The sequence below is a fragment of the Chelonoidis abingdonii genome, chromosome 5 (genome assembly GCF_003597395.2).
Source record: "Chelonoidis abingdonii isolate Lonesome George chromosome 5, CheloAbing_2.0, whole genome shotgun sequence".
NCBI lineage: Eukaryota > Metazoa > Chordata > Testudines > Testudinidae > Chelonoidis > Chelonoidis abingdonii.
In genome coordinates, this window is record NC_133773.1 from 30,584,810 (window position 1) to 30,605,580 (window position 20,771).

The 20,771-nt window shown below is 41.4% G+C and overlaps 1 protein-coding gene across 1 annotated transcript in view; it reads right to left on the bottom strand.

The window, feature by feature from the left end:
* Positions 1-7,241: 7,241 nt before the first annotated feature.
* EGF (epidermal growth factor) overlaps positions 7,242-20,771 on the bottom strand; it is a 96,662-nt gene continuing 83,132 nt past the window's right edge. The window contains exons 23-25 of the mRNA XM_032784614.2: positions 17,282-17,390; positions 14,414-14,516; positions 7,242-9,629 (exon numbers count right to left, since the gene is read on the bottom strand). Of these exons, the coding sequence (XP_032640505.1) occupies positions 9,403-9,629; positions 14,414-14,516; positions 17,282-17,390 (439 nt within the window). The 3' untranslated portion in view covers positions 7,242-9,402. The remainder of the gene's footprint in view (positions 9,630-14,413; positions 14,517-17,281; positions 17,391-20,771) is intronic.

The following is a 20,771-nucleotide window of genomic DNA, read 5'->3' on the forward strand; positions in this document are numbered from 1 at the left end:
TGATCAATTAATTATTTGAACTGGGAAAGCCCCTGTCATGGGCCATGATCCCAGTTGCTGTTTTACTGACACATTCTGGCAGTAGCTTGTGAACCTTATCAAAAGTGAGAGAACTACCTTATATGGTTGCTTTCACTTTGTCCTACAGTCTTACTTTAAAAATTATTTCTAAGGGTTTCGACCAGAGCCTCTTGGACAAGGTGAACTCTGCCTCCTGGACAGAAAACTGGCTGAAAGACAGTATGCATATGGCAACGATAATCCAGTGGGTGTCCCAGCAGAGGAACCAAATGGGAGGCAGCAATGGATGAGGCAGAACATGAAACTAGGCTCTCAGCAGGAATGCAAGTGGGAAGAAAGAAGGTTGACACTCACTGCTGCTCTCATCCCTAAGTATGAGCCTGCAGCGTGGGGGACTGTGTACTCAGGTATACTCAAAAAGCCTGCTGAGGTCATATTTTAGTTTCTTACCCGGAGAGCAGGGGGCTGCTGGGTTGCAATGTCCTGCTCAAAGAGGCCTGCCAGGGAACCTCCTTGGGCTTTGGTTTAGTACATAGCAGGAGTCGGCAAATGAAGAGTGAGAACTGCCCTTGCATAAGGAGGAGTAGGCAGGCAGAAGACAATTGTTTCCACTGAACCTGTTGCACCTGGATGCTAAGGAAGAAGACAAGATGGTGATTAAGGTGCCAATATAAAGGATTTCTGCAGCAACTGCCTCAAAAGGCAAATTCTGTGCCTAGAATTTGCAGAACTTTCTTCTAACCTTGGTAATAAAGTACTAAGGCTTTTCTGTGGGGTCTGAATCCAGCCCTGCTTGGCAGTGAGTGGCGACTGAAAGTCCTTCCCATCTTCTGAATGATGAAAATGGCCTGTCTGAAATTAGACGGTCTCTGTCCAATTCCTAGTGGACAGGTATCCACATCACAACTGATATTAAGTGACAGTCTCAGTAGGAAACCCAGGAGACAGTGAGCACAATTATTCCACCATCCTTCCAGGTTGGGGCTGTGTGCAGGAGCTTCCATTGGGTGTTACTATTTTTACCTTTTCACATGGATAAAGATGGCAAATTATCAGTCAGTGAGGCAACAATACCAAGGATGTGCTGTAGTTTAACTGAGCAGTTTAAGCATCAGCTTGAAGTAACATGAGAGATAAAAAGATACCCCTTTAAAGGGAAAAACAATATTTTGGCAGCTGAAGCTTTTAAGGCATATAGGAAGTCCCACACAGATCACACCAGCATCCTTCTATTCAGTATTCTGTCTCTGACAGTGACCAGTACCTGATGCTTCAGGGGAAGTTGCAGGAAATCCTATAGTGTACAATCAATGAATATCTTGCACACAGGGAAAGTTTCTTACTGATCTCTGTCAGCTACTGATTATCTTATACCATGAAGCATAAGAGCTCATATACCATGTACTTTTTTCTTTTTTAAAAAGTACTGTGGATGTTCTTATTATCCATATAAAAAACATAGCCTTTTCTAAATCCTACTGACCTCTTGGCCTCAACAATGTCTTGTTGCAATGAGTTCCACAAGTTATCCATCCTGTAAAATAGTTTCTCAGTTCAAAATGTGTGACATTTCAATTTCATTGATTCTCCCATTGTTCCTTCATTCCAAGTTACCTGCTCTATATCAGATTACATTAAAAAAACTCCATTAAAGAAATGTTCAGTTTGCAAAATCAAACATTCAAAAGTTAGGAAAAGCCAGAATTAAGGTTGCTGGGGAAACCCTATTTCAACCTCCTGGTGGATATGCTTTAGCACAGAGACTTTAATTATGCGATCATATACAGTTTGTTCCCTTCCTGATTCAGTACACAGACTGGACAGTGTTCAATTAATAAGCAACTATTCAATATTTTGTTTTCTCCTCATTGTTCAATGCTTTAGGCCTTATTTACTTCACACTATTCAAAACCTGCTCTGGAGACAGAATTATTAATTTCTTCATGGGCTTTTCTATAGCGCTTATCACTATAACATCTAAGTGCCTGACAAAGTACCTACATGGGGAACAAATATTTAATAATGAGCTCTCCAATCTTGCAGAGAAAGGTATAACACGATCCAATGAATGTTGAATGTTTCAATTTCTATCCAGACTGGAAATAGGGTGTAAATTTTGAACAGTGACAATAACTAACCACTGGAACAATTTACCAGTGGTCATGGGGGATTCTCCACCACTGATCATTTTAAAATCAAGATTGGATCCTTTTTTTAAAGATTTGCTCTAGGAGTTATTTGGGACAAGTTCTATGGCAAGGTTCAGCAACCTTTCAGCAGTGGTGTGCTGAGTCTTCATTTATTCACTCTGATTTAAGGGTTTGCATGCCGGTAATACATTTTAACGCTTTTATAAGGTCTCTTTCTATAAGTCTATAATATATAACTAAACTATTGTTGTATGTAAAGTAAATAAGGTTTTTAAAATGTTTAAGAAACTTCATTTAAAATTAAATTAAAATGCAGAGCCTCCTGGATCGGTAGCCAGGACCTGGGCAGTGTGAGTGCCACTGAAAATCAGCTCGCATGCCACCTTCTGCACACGCCTGCCAATAGATTCCATACCCCTGTTCTATGCTGTGTTATACAGGTGTAGACTAGAGATGATCTAATACTAGAACACAGAATATCAGGGTTGGAGGGACCTCAGGAGGTCATCTAGTCCAACCCCTGTCAAAGCAGGACCATTCCTAACTAATCATCCCAAGCCAGGGCTTTGGTCAAAGCCTGACCTTAAAAACTCTAAGGCAAGGAATTCCACCATCTCCCTAGTACTCATTCCATGCTTCACCACCCTCCTAGTGAAAAAGTTTTCCATAAATAACTAAACCTCCCCTACTGCAACTGAGACCATTACTCCTTGTTCTGTATCTGCTACCACTGATAGAACAGTCTAGATACCAACCCTTTGGAACCCCCTTCAGTTGAGTTGAAAGCAGCATCAAAATTTTTCCTCCCCATCCCTCATTTCTACTCCCCCTCTCGCTCTCCCTCTCTCATTTTCTTCTTCTTTTGCAGGACTAAAAATCCCAGGTCTCCTCAGCTCCTCATAACGTACGTGTTCTAATGCCCCTAATCATTTGTTGCCATCCTGAACTCTTTCAATTTTTGCCACTCTTTCTGTCATGTGGAGCCCAAAACTGGACACCAGCTATCAAAGAGGCCCACAATTACGAATAGGGGGAATGATCACGTCCTTATCTGTGGCAATGCCCTACTATACAGCCCAAATGCCATTTAGCCTTCTTGGCAAATAGGACATGTTGAACTCATATCCAGCTTCTTGTCCTAGCTGTAACCCCTAGTCCGTTTTTCTGCAAACTGCTTCTAGCCATTCAGTCCTAGTCTGTAGGCTAGTTCATGATCCTCACTACAGGCAGGACTTCTGGCACTTGTCCTTGTTGACCCATCAGGTTTCTTTGGCCCAATCAGCTAATTTGACTAGGTCACTCTGTATCCTATCCCTACCCTCCAACGTATCTACCACTCCTCCCAATTTAGTGTCATCTGCAAATTTGCTGAGAGCCCAGTCCACGCCATCCTCCAGATCATTAATGCAGATATTGAACAAAACCGGCCCTAGCACCGATCCTTGGGGCACTCTGCTTGACACTGGCTGCCAACTAGACATGGAGCCATTGATCACTACCCGTTGAGCCTGATGATCTAGCCAGCTTTCTATCCACCTTATAGTCCATTCATCCAGCCCATACGTCTGTAACTTGCTGGCAAGAATACCATGGGAGACCATATCAGAAGCTTTGCTAAAGACAAGGAATAACATATCCACTGCTTTACCCTCATCCACAGACCCAGTTATCTTCTCATAGAAGGCAATTAGGTTCGTCAGGCATGACTTGCCCTTGGTGAATCCATGCTGACTGTTCCTGATCACTTTCCTCTCCTCTAAGTGCTTCAGAATTGATTCCTTGAGGACCTGGTCCATTCTGGCTTTGGAATCTATGAATTTAAGTTCCCTGTAAGCTGTGTGGCTGCCTGGCTGCACAGCAGCCTATTAAGCGCCATGCAGGTGCTCAGGGAACCTGCCTGTCCAGGACCTGCCATGACTGGGAAAGGGGCCTTATTGGAAATTCTGGGGGGCAGGCTGCCCAAATCCAGCCCCGGCCCAGACCTGCCACAGGCAGAGGAGGGCACCTATCCCGCTGCCCCAATCCTGCAGCTGCCGTGGCAGGGAGAGGCACCCTCCCTATGGGGAGAGAGAGCTGGGGAAGTGAGAGAAGTCCTCTCTCCCTGCCATAGCACTGGGGCAGCCTGAAAACCCGCCATCCCCAGTCCCACCCCAGAGCCTGCACTTCCATCTGGAACCCTCACACCCCTGAACCCCAACCCTCTGCCCCAACCCTGAGCCCTCTCCCACACTCCAAACCCCTCAGCCCCAGCCCCAGCCCATGAATTTTGTTGTGTGTCATACATCACCTCCATATTGGTATACATAAGATTCATTCCGCACCTGTGGGAAAAAATAGAGCGAACTCTTGTCCCCACCCCCACCTACCTTCCTTGGCTCCACATCTGAGTCCCTCCCACCACAGCTGCAAACCACAAGCCCAATCTCCTTATACTCCAGCTCCACATAACAGTCCCTCCACTCCTTCCTCCTCTCCTTGCCATCTCCCCAAGCCCAGTTCCTGAGTATTTGGGTCAGGCTAATTACTACTCCTGCTCCTCACTCCCTGAGAGCACAGGAGATGCACAGTCTCTTTTCTCTCAGTGCCTCTCACTTGACAGGCTCCTGACTACCAGAATCAGTAATGGCAGAGAAAGCCCAGCTCAGTGCCTGAAGCATGTTCAGAGCAGATAGAATCTTCAGATAATTTAGCTGTCAACCCCCACTGAGTTTCACTAGTGAGAATATGCAAGTTTGGCTCAACACATGGGCAAGTTTTCAGTGCAGCAAAAGATACATCCCTAAGACCAAGCTGACCCCACACCATCAAATTTCAAGTCTCTGTTCCAAAGGATGAAAGCAATGCAGCTTCTCTAAGAAACAATTGTGGAATATTTTTAACATGGGCAAAACAGTGTGTTTTTCCCACTAATCTCATTCTGAAAAGCCACTAAATCACTTTTGCTGAAGTTTTTAGAAAAAAAATCAAACTGAGGCAGACACTTGGTATGGAAAATTTGAGCCTGAACTGGTAACGTTTGGCAAAGTTATAAGTAACTAGAAACAGGATCTTATAATGGAAAGCGTCAGGCAACCTTGCCTCTAAGTGTTACTACCTGCATTGCCTATAATCAAAATTCACTCTCTTGTATCAATGGGAGTTTTGCCAATGACTTCAATAAAGGCAGGATTATACTCCTAAACATTTCTCTCTTCATGCAGAAATTTCTCTGTACCTAATCTTAGTCTCACTTTTCAGGTTTTTTTTTTTAAATTCCTCTTTCTAAAACTTGGTGTGATACATATTAATTTCATCTCATAAAAATCCAAGTTTACCCGTATATTTTTAGGGATCAGTTCTACATCTGCTCCATTCACAGAATTCTCATTATCTTCAATGGGATTTTGACACATTCAGTGGCTGATCAGGTAAGTAAAGAGGTAAGCAGGGACATAGCCATGTGACTGTGTTGGAGAGAGCGTTCAATCTTCAGTGCACCCTTGTGGGAAAACCAGATGACAACAACTCTGCCTCAGTTTACCCTCCGTTGGTGGACCAATTGCCATTTAGCCCATTTGCTGCAACCCTCTAGCTAAGTCACTGGTAGCCTTTTCCCTTCTCAAGGTGAAAGGAGCCCAATATATCAGGATGTCAATCACCCTAGATGAAGGTAATACAATCCTTGGCATCTTCAAGTATCATCTTCGCTTGCTCTAGGCCTCAATAATCCTCCTTGCTGGATGTAAGCAGGGGCACCCAGACCCACCCATTCCTTTAGGTTCTGGGCCAGGGACCACATATAAAGACATTGGCATCAATCTTTCCTAATCCCTTGCTTTTCCACTGGACTACTTCCTACCATGCCCCTGTTGCAGGTTGTTCCTGGAGCTCACACCCTCTGGTCCTCTCCTCTTGCAGATTGAGCTTCTCACCAGTCTGTAGAGGAAGGGTCCAGATTTAAATAGCTCTTAAGCCTCTCTGGCAGTAAGCTGAAACTCCTTCACTCCTGCTGCCCTCTCCTTCAGGGACAGCCCCAGGGTATAAGCTACCGGCTGCAGCTCTCCACTCTCATTTCTCCCCTACTGGCCTTCCAGTCTTCCTTTGTAGGAACCATCCAGTCTGGTTCTCCCCAGCTGAGTCTAATCCTTAATTCCCTGTCTCCCCTCCAGGTGCCACAGAATGGGCTAATTGGGCTCTCCAGCTCTCCTTAATCATGTTACTGCCAATGTGGGATTTTATATGTCCCATGCACCAGCTCCCATTAACTTCAATGTAAATCCTAGGCTAACACCTTGGACTGTATTGAAAATGTAGCCTAAGACCATCAGTCATGTTTCTACACATATAAATAGCAAAGATCATTTTAGAAACATTCGCGTGTGCACAGAAAGGAGTAAATATTCAGCAGAGTACATGGGGAATTAGTCATGCAGCTTCTCACTGCTCATGAGAGCTGTAGAGCTAAAATCCCACATTGCCCATTGAACACTTACTTGATACTCTACTAAGGCTGGGATCTAATCTTGAGGTATGGAGGATTTATACTAACAAGGATTTTCCGTTAAACAGTCAGAGAAGAACCATATCTATGCATGCTGTACATACACATTAGTTTTTGCAGCTATGTTGTACCCGTTTGGATTATCAGTAAATGTGACATGTATTAAATCTAAGCCATCATTTTGCACTCTGTTCTGTCAAAACAATGGAAATGCTAGGAATTATTTATTTTATAAATCACAAACTTTATAAACATACAAATAAACCAAATATATTATATTTATATACTTCTTTGCCTTGTGGTTTTAGCACTAAAAAGCATTTTCTGTTTAGATCTATGTGAGTTGAGGAAACAAACAAGTTAATGTCATAGTCGCCAGTACCCCCACTGTAAAACTGTATACTTTTGACTTTCAAAACTCTCCAGTGAAAGCTACCAAATTAGAAACGAGATACTTTATATAAAACTAAGGCAAAAAAGACTGTGAAGCATGGATTTGAAACTGTACAATTTTTAAGGCCTTTGAAACACTTTTGTTTTAGAGATCGTCCAAACCTAAAATCTGAACAGTTTAAGACAGAGGAAGTTTAGATCCAACTGTCAATCCTGATTCTAGGAAGCACTTAAGTACATGCTTAACTTCAAGCACATGCTTACGTCTCATTGAGGTCAGGGGAACCTAAGTATGTGAAGTGCTTCGCTGAATCAGGACCCTTTTTTCTGTCTGCCCCTCTGTTCTTATACCGAGACAAGCGAAATCACTGTCATAAACAAATACGCCTGCAAAGGCTTGGGAAGTTTGGGTTCAGATGCAAATCCACACCTGGAGACTATGATCCATCTCTACTCTGTTCAAAGTTCAGTTTTTTACCTTGCAGTCCAATCTACATATTGAGTACGTATGGTTCAACACAAGGGTTGTCCCCTCTTGTATATTATTTAGTGTTCTAATACTCTTCAAATCACTTCAGTCTAAATAGAGGAGTCCATCTGTTCATGTGGGTGTGTGTAATTGCAATTAATGTTAATAGCAGTTATAAACACATTTGAATATTTCAGAGTAGAAATGAAACAAATCTAACATTTATGAACCTTTTATAAAAGATATATTTCATAACTTCACATTGAAATCAGAGCTGATGTGGTGATTGGATACTTGTAAATTCAGATAGCACAAGCTCAGTTCTTCTATTGCTTAGACCAGTGGAGTCAGTGGCATTACCCAGGTATAAAACTGGAGTAAGCGAAAGGAGATTCGGCCCTGAAACTGCATAGAGTACTTACTTCTCCAATCACTACCCTAGAGACTTAATAAATGGATGGGAAATATAGCCTGCCTTTTTAGCAGAATTCTAAAAAAAGGATTACACATATATGTGAAGAATAACATTTTCAGCTATCTAGATTCAGAAATTATAACACTATTAATAGTGATGGGCAACTCAGTGGATATTAGAGATGAGGATCCATAATTAGTGCAGGACAACCCTCAAAAACACTGGAGGTTTGATTCTGATGAGCAAACAGATGTCTGCATGATGGGGTGGAGCTGCACATGGGAATATTCATACTATAAGTAATATAGCTGATTTGCAAATACTTTAAAAACAGTCGCAGCTATTCAAACAAGCTGAATTCAAATAATCTGAGATCATAAACAACTAAGTGATAATTCTCTATAAAACAGAGCTTTACAACTTAAGTTTTACAACCTTAGTTTAGAATTAATTAGAAGTAAATTGTAGCTGCTTGGATGTCAACGATCAAAATAAATCCTCTTATATGTTTACATTCAATCCCATGGATTTAATGTGGCAGCACAAACAAGCCGGTTTTGTGTAAATCAATCCAAAGTGGATTTTTTCCTATGTTTTTTTTATTAAATGTGTGTATTTTGGTATGGCAGATGGTTGGAACTCTTTCCATATGCCAGACCCATCCATGATGAGCCAGATTTCACTCTCATCACTATAAAGTGAGAATAACTTCAGTGCATTTATACTGGTAGACCACAGAAGAATCTGGCCCATAGTCTCATCCCAGGAACAAAACATTTCATCACCTGAAGGGACTTTGAAAATTTTAGACAGGAAGATTTATAAATGACGAAGCTTTCCCCACAGGCTACATCTCCCTTGCTGGATATAACTGATGCTCATTTATACAAAAATTCTTATGGTCCAGCTATATCTTAAAAGTATAGGATCTCAATTTGCTCTCACTTACACAAGTATCCATCAGGAGTAACTCCACCAAAATCAAAGAAGGTACCCTAGTATAAAACTAGTGTAGGGGAGAGGATCATCCGGCCTACAGTGTCCCTGAGTAGTATTTTAATGAAGAAATTATTTTATCTGATTCTACTGCACCATCTTAGTTTACAGAATTGCAGTTTCTCCACATGGTAATCCTGGTTACCCATTACCTAGTTTGTTTTCATGACTTCTGAATGTATATGAAGAAAGCAAACACCTGAAAATAACAATAAAATCATTCAGAAGATGTTTGTTTCTAATGGTCACCACCTGGGGTGAGTTCTCATCCAGTGTCCTCTTACTGCAAAGTATTGAAATTAGTAGGACCTTTACAGTGATATTAAAAATGTAATAGGATATGTTATATTCATCTCTCCAATGCTTCTAAGCAGAGATGATAAGGAAAGACTGGCAAGGGTTGTTTTTTTTAATGTACAGTTTAAAAAAAAATATTGCTTTAGTTTGTAAGTGTCAGTTCCATACTACCCCAGACCCGTTAATCGGGCTGCATTAACAGGCTGGATGGTGCTGGGGAGTGACGGTCACTTTCCAACATCATAATCGGGCTGATGCTCCACTGAAGCTGGTGAGGGCTCCTCTCTGCTTCACCAAGCTGAGGCTTCCTACCATCGAGAAGATGTTGCTGGCAGCCCTGCTCTCTCTCCTCTTCTGCTAGCATCTGTGCTGCTCTGTTGTTTGTTGCAGTCTGAGGCAGTGCATATGCTGGACGAAATGGATAAAGATTATTCAGAGCCATCTGAGAACACGGATAGCAACTAGCAAGAAAATTCATAAGACCAGAACAGCAGCCATACTAAGCCCAGTATCCTGTCTCTGACAGGCGCCAGTGTCAGAGCTTCAGAGGGAATGTAAAGAAATGCCAATTTCTGAGAGATCCAGCCCTGTCTTCCTAGCTTTTTTGAACCCAGTTATACTTTTGGCCTTCACGTCCCATGACAATGAGTTCCATAGATTAATTGTGCATTTTGTGAAAAAGTATTACCTAGTTTGTCTTAAACCTGCTGCTTATTAATTTCATTGGATGTTTCCTGATTTTTTGTATCATGGGAAATGATAAATAATAATTTTCTGTTTGCTTTTTTCCATACCATTCATGATTTTATAGATCTCTATCATATCCCCTTTAATCGTTTCCTTTCTAAGATGAACAGCCCTAATCTTTTTAGTCTCTCCTATTATGATAGCCATACCATCATCTTTGTTGCCCTTCTCTGACTCTTTTCCAGTTCCATTATATCCTTTTTGAGATAGGGCTACCAGAACTGGACACAGTATTCAAGATGTGGGCACACCATGGAATTATATAGTGGCATTCTGATACTTTCTGTTTTATTATTTGTCCCTATTCCAATAGTTCCTAACATTCTGTTCGCATTTTTGACTGCTGCTGCGCACTGAGCTGAAATTTTTCAGAGAATTAGCCACAACGATTCCAAGAGCTCTTTCTTGAGTGCTAACAGCTTATTTAGAACCTGTCATTAGCTGGGATTATATTTTCCAATGTGCATTACTTTGCACTTATCCATGGTGAATTTAATCTGCCATTTTGTTGCCCAGTCACCCAGTTTTGTGAGATTGCTTTATAACTCTTCACAGTCTGCTTGGGACTTAACTATCTTGAATAACTCATGGGAACCTTGAGAGGGAATGGATGTGAAACAAACAAAACTGGAAATGTATCCTTACGAATAAAACCCAATGGTAAAAGAACATTAAAGGTTCAAGAGTGAAGCATTCAGAAGTCAGGAAAAAGCTTGAGATTTTAAGAAACAATTTTACAAAGACTTATCACTTGGCCAGATTCCTTCTATAAAGCATGGAAATATGAGCACTTCAAGGAAATGGTGTAAGAACTCATTTTCACATGAGCAAAACAACACACAACCTTAAGGCAGACAGCTGCCATGGACAATTTCAGACCAAAGGGTTAAAGTCGGACAAAGTTATAAGCAACTGAGAACAGGGTCTTATAATGGAAAGTGTCAGGCATTCATGTCTATAGGCAATCCTACTAGCTGTGCCTATAATAACGAATGGTACCACTCTGTTTCAATAGAGTAGGGTAACCAGATGTCCCGATTTTATAAGGACAGTCCCGATATTTGGGGCTTTAGCTTATATAGGCAGCTATTACCCCCCCACACCTTGTCCTGATTTTTCACATCTGCTATCAGGTCACCCTACCATAGAGATTCCTTCATCTAAGCTTATCAAAGCAACTTAAGAAGTTGGATAAGTATTTAAGTATTATTCTTATTTACAGAATAAGAGTGAAACTGAGTTAGAGAAATCAAAGGGTAAATTCACCTCGCACATGCACAGCCTGAATAAATAGGCTTTGTACAATGAATTGAAGAGGGATTAGGGGTGGAATTCACCACCCAACGTTGGTGCATTATGTAGGGCAGCTCTGCAGTCTTTCTGCAGCCAGTTCTTCAACAAAGGATCTGAGCTTGGGGCTGTCAGCTCTACATACGTCTTCCTTAGGTGTTTGTGGCCACAGTATGCATCTAGCCATGGAGGGAGAGATAGCTCAGTGGGCATTGAGCATTGACCTGCTAAAGCTGGGGTTATGAGTTCAATCTTTGAGGGGTCCATTTAGGGATCTGGGGCAAAACCAGTACTTGGTCCTGCTAGTGAAGACAGAGGACTGGACTCAATGACCTTTCAGGGTCCCTTCCAGTTCTATGAGATAGGTATATCTCCCCCTTCACCATGACACTGTTCCTCCTCCATCCCACCTCCACAACAGCATATCAGGAGTCCATGTGGAAGCCCATCTATACTTCACCCTCAATATGACTTCTTAACTACTAACCCTCCACAGAACAGAAGCATGACAATTTAACTGGACTGGGGGTGTTTGCTGAATATGCATTTTATATAACAACCTGGTATATGGATTGTGTTAGCTTTTTTACAAGCCCAAAGTCCAGAGTTTGGTCAAGAGACCAGAGGCCTAGCAAATAGTGATTAGTTAAAAGAAGCAGAATAAACGAAGATAATGTTGCTTGTTAAGATAGGCCTGGTCAGCAAAATTGCCAGATGTTGGAGCAATAACTCAATATTGTGTCTTATGCAAAGCTGCAAATAGAACAAAAGCAGCCCTGTTTCTGTTGTGTTAGTTTCTTCTGTAGGAGATGTTCTTCCCACACTCCAACCCTGAGTTCATGAAGTGTTGGAACATGTCAGTATAAGATATGGCCTCCTCCCACCTTCCTTTCCCAGGGACCAATGCCTGCCTTAAAACACAAAGGAAGCAATCTTTATTTTCATATACTTGCACTGTTTCTTTGCTTTATCCCCTAGGAATGTACCTGTCAGACAATCAAAGGAGTTGCTTCATTCCTATGGACCCCAAATCAGAATTCAATACCTATATTTTATGCTAATACATTTTATCAAAGTATTAATTAAATGTTAACTTGTTAACTTGAAACCATGGGCAGAGACATTATGTAACCTGTTAACCATTGGCTAATGTGCTATCTTGTCTTGCTGCAAAATCTATCCAGGGGTGTGGAGTTGCCTACCCTGTCACTTTCCCCCGCCCATGGAAAATCCATAGATTCTATTGTAATCAATTGATTGACAGTGTCTCTGAGCCTAATAAGCAAGGTGACACTCCACCAGCACTGTACGTAATAAACTCTTATGCTTGAACTCTACGCGGTGTGGATTTATGTTCCTTCATCTGCTATCCCTGTCAGCATAGGGGTGAACTTTACCCTACATGAATTAATCAAGGGCTCTCATCAAATAGGTGTGCTGCATTGGGAACAGAACCCTGGGGCCACAGCTCGCAGTCTTCTGTTCTAGTCACTAGAATCCCAACCTCCCACAACATTCGTGCTTTGGAAAATTGGAAGATTTAAAAATGCTAGTCTGATTAGGCTCTTTGGAAAATCCCTCTAGGCGTCTATCTGCATTTTTAGGTGTCTAAATACCTTTGCAAATTTGACCCTGTGTGTTTATAAATTGTTCCAAAGAGAATTTGGTTCCCTGATAATTGCTGTAGACATGAGTTAAATATGAGCACTGAGAAGACTGGTGCAGTACATGGAGCCTTTCCTCCATCGGTTGTCAGTTCAAATCCAGCCCTGATCAGCCATCAATGAATCCAGCTGACAACTGACTGCTCTAAATGAAAAAGCACAAGTGTCAGGAACTTCTGGGTTCCATGTCAGGACTGCAGCTGATTTAGTGTGTCTTTTCCAAGGTCAGACTTCCCCCATCTGTACAACGCTGAAAACGCCTGCTTGCTTGCATCACAGAGGTGTTGCTAAGAGGCTTCAAACGTTAATGTTTGTACAGTGCTTGGAACATGGAAGTGCTAAATAAATACAAACACAGTGCTATTATTTTCAAAATCTGATGGCTGGTTATTCGGATATCTGCGTGAAAGTACTGGTCTCTGCCCAGCTCCTAATGGATAATGTGTGCGCACATCACAAAATCACCATCACTGACACTAAACAGACCACGTGGAGTGTGTCAGCAGGGGTCAAGGACTGAGTGGGCATTATGCAGTGATGTAAGTGATGCTTACTCAGTGCCAAGTGGCCTTAAACTGGCACTGGATTCCCTGTGTAAGTTGTCTCCTACTCCAGCTACCTCTTGCTCCTGGTGTAAGGGGCAGGAGGGAGCATGTCAAGGATGGGCTAATGTCATAGGGCCATGGCAGAGCTGAGCTCCATCTATGACTGATACTCTATTGGTGTTAAGGATTTTATGCCAGGGCTATGCCCTGAAATCACGAAACCTCTACCAACTCCCTGGCACCTGCGTCCCTCCACTATGGTGGCAAATCAGGGCCAGGGAATGCAAATGGACATTAAGAGTTTAATGTTCAGTGCAGCTTTTAACTCCCTAATCTAAATGTAAATGTCATTAATCCCAACTGAATAACAGAAAGTAATTGGGACAGACTCGATGACATAACAAATAAAGAAATACAGCTTTTGTGAAAAAAAAGAACAAAATTCACAGTGTGTTTCTGAGTGAAGCTCAGGCAAAAACTAGGGGATGTGAAAGGATCACTACCCACTACATTTTGAGTCTTTTTGGCTCAAGGAGCACTTCTAGGCTCCTTACTTCCTCATTATTCTCCTGGCAGAACTGACTGCCACATTGCAGGATGTGGCTCACTGATGCCTTGTCTTTGAATTGCCACTATAGGCTGCAACTATTTAAACTGTGAATAGCAATTTACCTCTCAAGCAAGAAGATCCTTCTTGAACATCAACAAACGAGATCTCTGGCGAGATGAAGACTGCACTTGCCAACCAGGGTATTTACATCAGAATCCCAAGCTGTCGGATTGTAATGCTGTGCCCTTGCTAAGGGGCCAGGAATGACCTCTTTTGTGCATACTGCTGCACTGTAACTCTGACTGACTGCTGTATACAAGGACACACTCTGCAGTGATAGCTGTTAGATTCTTCCAAGCAAAGCTGCTGCCAAAGATTAAAGAAAATCCTACTCACCGGACTCCAAAGGGCAGGAGTGACTGTGATCGGTCGTCTCACGGTCTATTAGATTGACAGCTCTGCCTTCCTCGTGACTGTTACGTGCCATCACAACAATGAACTGGAAAATATACACAAATATAGTAGACAATTTATTGTTTTTCTCAGAGTAACATACAGTGAGCCACACATAAACAATAGCCATGGTGCTGCACAGGCAGCATGCTCAGCCCATATGGTGGAGAAAATTGCTTAATGTCCTCAGCATGATTCCCTTCTATCCAGCTAATTAAGTTGCTGAACTGAAGGCACACCTGTTAAGTCTCCCAGTTTCCCTGGAAGTGCCTGTTCCTAGGTTCCTGAGCAGTTTTTCAGTGATCCTTTTGGGAGCCCAGGAGAAGGCATCTGAACTCAGCCCACAGGCTCAGCCCTCTCCTAGGGACTTGGGGGCTAACTCCCATTGATTTCAGAGGTAGGCACTTCGGCACTTCTGTAAATCTTCCTGATGTCAATCTGCATCTTTAGGCACCTACATACCTGTAAAAATCTGCCCCCTACTTTTCCCTTATCTTTGGGGAGTGAGTCACCAGCTGCTCAGCAGCACAGAGAGCCAGGTCTGCAGGCAACAGCCAGTAGGCAGAAGCCCAGAACAGGAGAGAGGGGAAATCCTCCAGAGCAGGCTAGGAAGAAACCCTGTTCCCAGCACATACTCCATGGCAATAAGGGAGAAGGAGACTCTTCCCCTTCTGGAGGTTAGGAGACAAGATCAATTCTGCCCAACAGGACAGTGTGGGGGAAGAACCAGAAAGAAAAGAGGGAAAAGGGGTGAGAGACAGAGAGAAAGTGAAATGGGGAAACTGATGGTGAGGGATACCTAAAAAGAGGGGAGGGAAATGGAAGAGGCATGTTTAGACATGGGAGCCAGAGGTAAGGTATGGAGGGAGAAATTAGAGCAATATCTGATGTTGGCCAGGGGGAGGAATGATGGATTTATGCAAATAAGACAATGCCTATTTCTCTAATATTCATATTTGGGCATTGATTCGCATGCAAAAAATCTCCAGACCTACAGTTGTTTGTTTTTGTTGACTCAGTTCATGGTTTAGCTGTTTCATTACCCCCATACTCAATGCAAACGTCATCAGCAGTTGGTATTAGCTGCAGGGACAAATGCTGGTGAGGGCCTTGCTGATCAGCCAAAGGCCTCCTAATACACAGATCCAAGCCAATAGGCTTTTCTCGATTCCAACAAATATTTCTGATTTCCCAAACATCAGCTACTTTGCAAACGGTGTTTTTCTTCTCTGCTCATGAACCAATGTCAGCACGGCTCAGATTCGTCGCATTTGCTATCTGATACCTGCAGGAACAAAGTGCCGACTGGCTCAGCAACTGAAACGTGGATAATAAAAGGTCCACAGGGGCACAAGGCCTCACCAGCTGAAGAATTATTTCATGCTGCAACCACGGTCAAGTCCATTCAACATGCATTGCATATGCTTAACTGCACGTTTCAGTGGCCACCCACTTGCAAACACAACCAGACCTTTAATCCAGTCCATTTGCAAAATGTCATTTTATTGTTGCTTAAAAAAAAAATAAATCTTCAGAGCAGATAGACGTTACATGCTATTTAAAATCTTCCAGCCCCTCACACGTATTAATTTACAGACAAACCTGGCAAGGCCTGTAAACAGAATCTCTCTGGACTCAGAGACTTGGTGCAATAGTTTCAAGATAGGGAATTTTTATTCAAGATCAAATCTAGAATTAAATCTAATATCTCAGTTATTTAAAAAAGAAATATTTAGGGCATGAGTCTCTTTTACACTATGGCCTCATCTATACACAGGTTTTATATTGGTATAACTATGTAGGTAAGGGATGGGATTTTTTTTTTTTAGCTGAAATAGTGATACTGATACAACTTGTAGTGTGGACACAGTTATACTGCAATACAGATACCTTATATTGGTATAGCTTATTGCCTTTCCCATACAAGAATAAATTAGTCCACTATATAAGTGCTGAATCCACATTGCACAGAGGCGGGAGGTGGAGGGGTAGGGGGGCAATGTACTGCGTTAATTATACTGGAAAGCTGGATAACTTGTGTGTGTATAGAAAGCTTTATGCCACTTTACACAACCCTGGCAGTGAAAAAGAGGTTTTAAAGCAAGCATCATATTTGCAAAGTGTGTAATTTAGCACCACTTTAAGGCTCAGTTACTGTGTCTGAGCAGTATAAAATAGCCTTAGTGTAAATGAAAATCAGGCTTATAATGTAGATTTTATGGGGCCAAATTATCTCTATTACACTGGTGCAACCCCAGTGACTTCAACACACTTGGACGAGTCTGACCATGAGGAGAATTTGACCTTCTGCATCAAGAAAAAATGGTTAAAAGAATGTTTTATATTCTCTCACCCCTAAGCTGCTATAATAGATTGGATGTTTGTCTTTACAAGGCTGCTTCTGATACAAAGGTATTTAACCGCATCAAACCCAAATATAAAGTTTGACATCTCGCCTAGCATGCAGAATACTTGGCTTCCAAGAAAACTTTTACAGGGAGGGCATACTTTCCTGTGAAAATAACTCAGTGATATGCCATGTCATCACATTACCATTTCCTTAATTTAGAACACAGTTCCAACTGTTGTGTTCAAAGCTAACAATAACACCGGCTAATGGCTGCAATACATTCAGGCAGCTGTGAACTTTGAGGGATAACAATGAGGTAAGATGAACTACGGTTCACAGCAAAGTATTTGATGACTCTAGCAGTTATTTAATATAGTTAAGATGAGAATTATTTGATGGATAATCTCAAGTGGATCCCTAATACCCTTTGATCCTTCCTATTTCCATATTAATATAGTTACCCGAGACTTATTGCTAGTAGGTGTCATGTTCTCACTGTCGGCACTGCTGCTGCTGCTGGCATTTCTTATCGCTTCTGCATATGGATCCTTCTTATAAAAGCTCTGACTTCTGCAACAGAACAAAAGCCCAGACAAATTAATTGTCTTTGGGGGGAACAGATGCCATTTTACTTTTATGTTTTATTTTACTGGGGAAGGGTAATCTTTTGCTAATATTGACAAATGAGTGGATGTATTTTGTTTTCTTTCATACAGACCAATTAGTACAATACTACTAATTACAGGTGTGTGGTTAAAAAGTCCTGACTTGACAAAAGTGGAGTGGTTCAAACAGTGTAGGTACAGTAGTAAAATGTTTGCGACAATGTGCCTTCAGTATCATGTAGTTTATAAAAATAACAATTGTGATGAGGATTTGGGAAGGAATAGTAAACAAGTATAATATTGTTTATTACTGTAATATTTGTTTATTTACAAATTTGGCTTTTTTTTTTTGTCTTTATTAAAGGCCAGATACTCAGGATTACTCATGCACAAATGCTATGACAGTTTGTCCAGTCTCTGTAATTGTTTGTGCAAGTCAGGGAAGTAAATATGCACACATTCTCACATGTTTATTTGAGCATATACAATTCTGAAAATCCAGCCCTTTTTTTTATTCATTGTTTTTCATGAATGACATCAACAAAAGTTCAGAAAATCATATAGTAAATATTACTAATAATCTAAAGTACTTAAAATTCTAAGAACTAAAACATTTCCTGGAGTAAGTCTACCACGGATAGTTATATAAGAGGAAAACTGTTTAGTTCTGAAAAAAAGCCAACAATATTATTAAAAGGAGAAAAAAAGATACAAGTAATCAGATCTAACTAGTCAATTTCACAATTCAAATGCACTATTTTAGCAGTTGAACAATGATCACTATAGTAAAGACTGAAAATTACTATGACTCTCATTTCGGAAGAGCATCTCTATTGAGGAACAGAGTTTAAATACCTGCTTCATTTTAAACAGGTGCTTAAGTGGTTTTCTGAATTGGGATCACAGGCAGAATACATTTACTAGAAAACAGCCTTTCTCCTGATAAACATTAACTAGAGTAGTGAATACTTTAGCTATCACCCATGCTCTCTCCTAAACTTAACTTGGGAGATGTCTCCAGATTAACTCTAGAGGATACTGAGTTGCTGCATTTAATAAGCTCTACTTTGAATGCCAATTACCAACTGATCTTTATTAGATTAAATGAAAATTTCCCTCTTTATTTCAACCTGTATTTACATGTCAATTAGCTATTTGTATCATGCCCATAACTGTCATATTTTGTCACAGTTATAAAAATTAAATACAAACCAAAAATTGTCTTCTGGTGGAGATAAGACAGACCCAACCCCACCATATATAGTAAGGAACTCCCTGGCCCTAGCTACTGACCCTAGAAACTAAACATGAGACTAAGAAGATGTGTCCTGCACTGCATTCTGCACCCTAAACCTAGGCATTGATGTATCACTGGAGAAAGTTAATTCCAAAGCCAAGGACTCTTCCCCCAGAGTGACATACCCCGAGAGGTTCAAATGTAGAAAAATCCCCGACAGGGGACAGGATAGAGGAGAGAGAGTATTTCATGCAGCCACATGTGAACCACTTGGCACTCTACAGACAACTATCAAAGGGAGCCAGTGCCTAACAGTTCCAGAAGTGACTCAGGCCCACTGCAAAAAACTCACGCACAGGAACTATGTGCTCACAACAGCCTATCCCACTTAAAAGGATTGTTTGAATTCTATTGTTCATTTTTTAAGCATACAGAACACCACATGCTAGAACTTGGCAGGTTTGCAGGGGTGGCTCCAGGCACCAGCACGTGTGCCTGGGGCGGCAAGCCATGGGGGGGCGCTCTGCCGGTCGCCGCGAGAGCAGCAGGCAGGTTGCCTTCGGTAGCATGCCTGCGGAAGGTCCGCTGATCCCGTGGCTTCGGGGGACCTCCCACAGGCATGCCACTGAATCCGTGGGACCGGGGACCTCCCACAGGCAAGCCGATGAAGGCAGCTTGCCTGCCGTGCTTGGGGTGGCAAAATACCTAGAGCTGCCCCTGCAGGTTTGAGGCTCTCCATGTGTAACTTTGAGAACAATTTGAAGAGACAGTGACACCAGTTGACGGAGCATGGTCTAGGAACCAGGAACTTCTCAATGCTAATCCCAGCTGTGCCACTGACTTGCCCTGTGACCTTTGGCAAGTCACCTTTCCTCACCTGTAAAATAGGGATATTAATACCTCCCTGCCTCACAGAAGTGACATGATTCTTATCCAGCTACAGCACTATAAAAATGTAGTGCTAAACATTATTAACAATAATTCTGTTTTATTTGACCATATCCACTAAACACACTGACACAGTGCATCAGTTCCTTTGCTTTCTAGATTATACATTTTGGAAATGAATAAATGTAGTTTGCCTTAGATTCTTGCAATTACAAAGAAATATGAGTTTGTGTTTTATAGGGGGAGAGTAAGAGTGTTACCAATCTGTTTATGGAATGTAATCAATATGTTTCAAAATATACTCAGCTACGAGAAAAGACGAAACACCAATTTCAATCCAAATATTGCTTTCTAGGCTCCACTTAAAAAGGGATTTTAGATCAGTAGTTTCATTTTGATCTAGTTGGGTTAGTAATAGCTGTAGTACAAAGCCAGTCAAGCATGTAACTGAAAACTTGCTGTTGAAGTAAACAGTTACATAACCATTTGGTAAAGAAGAAAAGTAAATCAGGGGCAAAATGACAAAGATTTTGTTTTTAACAGAATGCACCTAAGAAAGAAAGGAAAAAAAGGGAAAAAATATAGTGTATCAGAATATCCCTGCACCTTAAAGCCAGCTATATCTTTCACTTTGTTAAAATGATAGCTTCAATTAAAGAGACAAAGACTCTAAGAAACCCTAACTCTGTGTATTTATTCTATATACATAATTCAGCTGACTTGGCTTTGAATCCCAAATCATGAAAACAGGCCAACCTGCAATTAGGTTTAAATCCAGGGCTATAAAATCAGTCAATAGAATATAAGAAAAATGGCAGCACTTCCAGTTCTTCGGTCTAATATACTATGAATAATTAAATAAGAAAAAAATTACATTAACTTCAGTGGCTATTTGTGTCTAATGGACTCTGATCTTAAAAACACACACATGCACACACACTAGTAGGCAGGTTTATTTCCTTCTTTTTGATCAATGCAGGAGGAGGGTGTCTTGATTTGACTGCTGGGTATTTTTCTCAAAGTACAAACTACAAGATGGTACTATAGCCTCTGAGAACAGTTGAGTGATGAGGTCCTTAAATACAGATACAGGTATTTGCATGAGAATTCCCTTTCCTAGAGTTTGATCCTACTTTCTCAGCTCTCAGTAAGACACTGGCAAGTTGGGGGTTGCAATATAATGCAAGATTGAGACCTTCTGTCATCTATAGGAACAGTGTA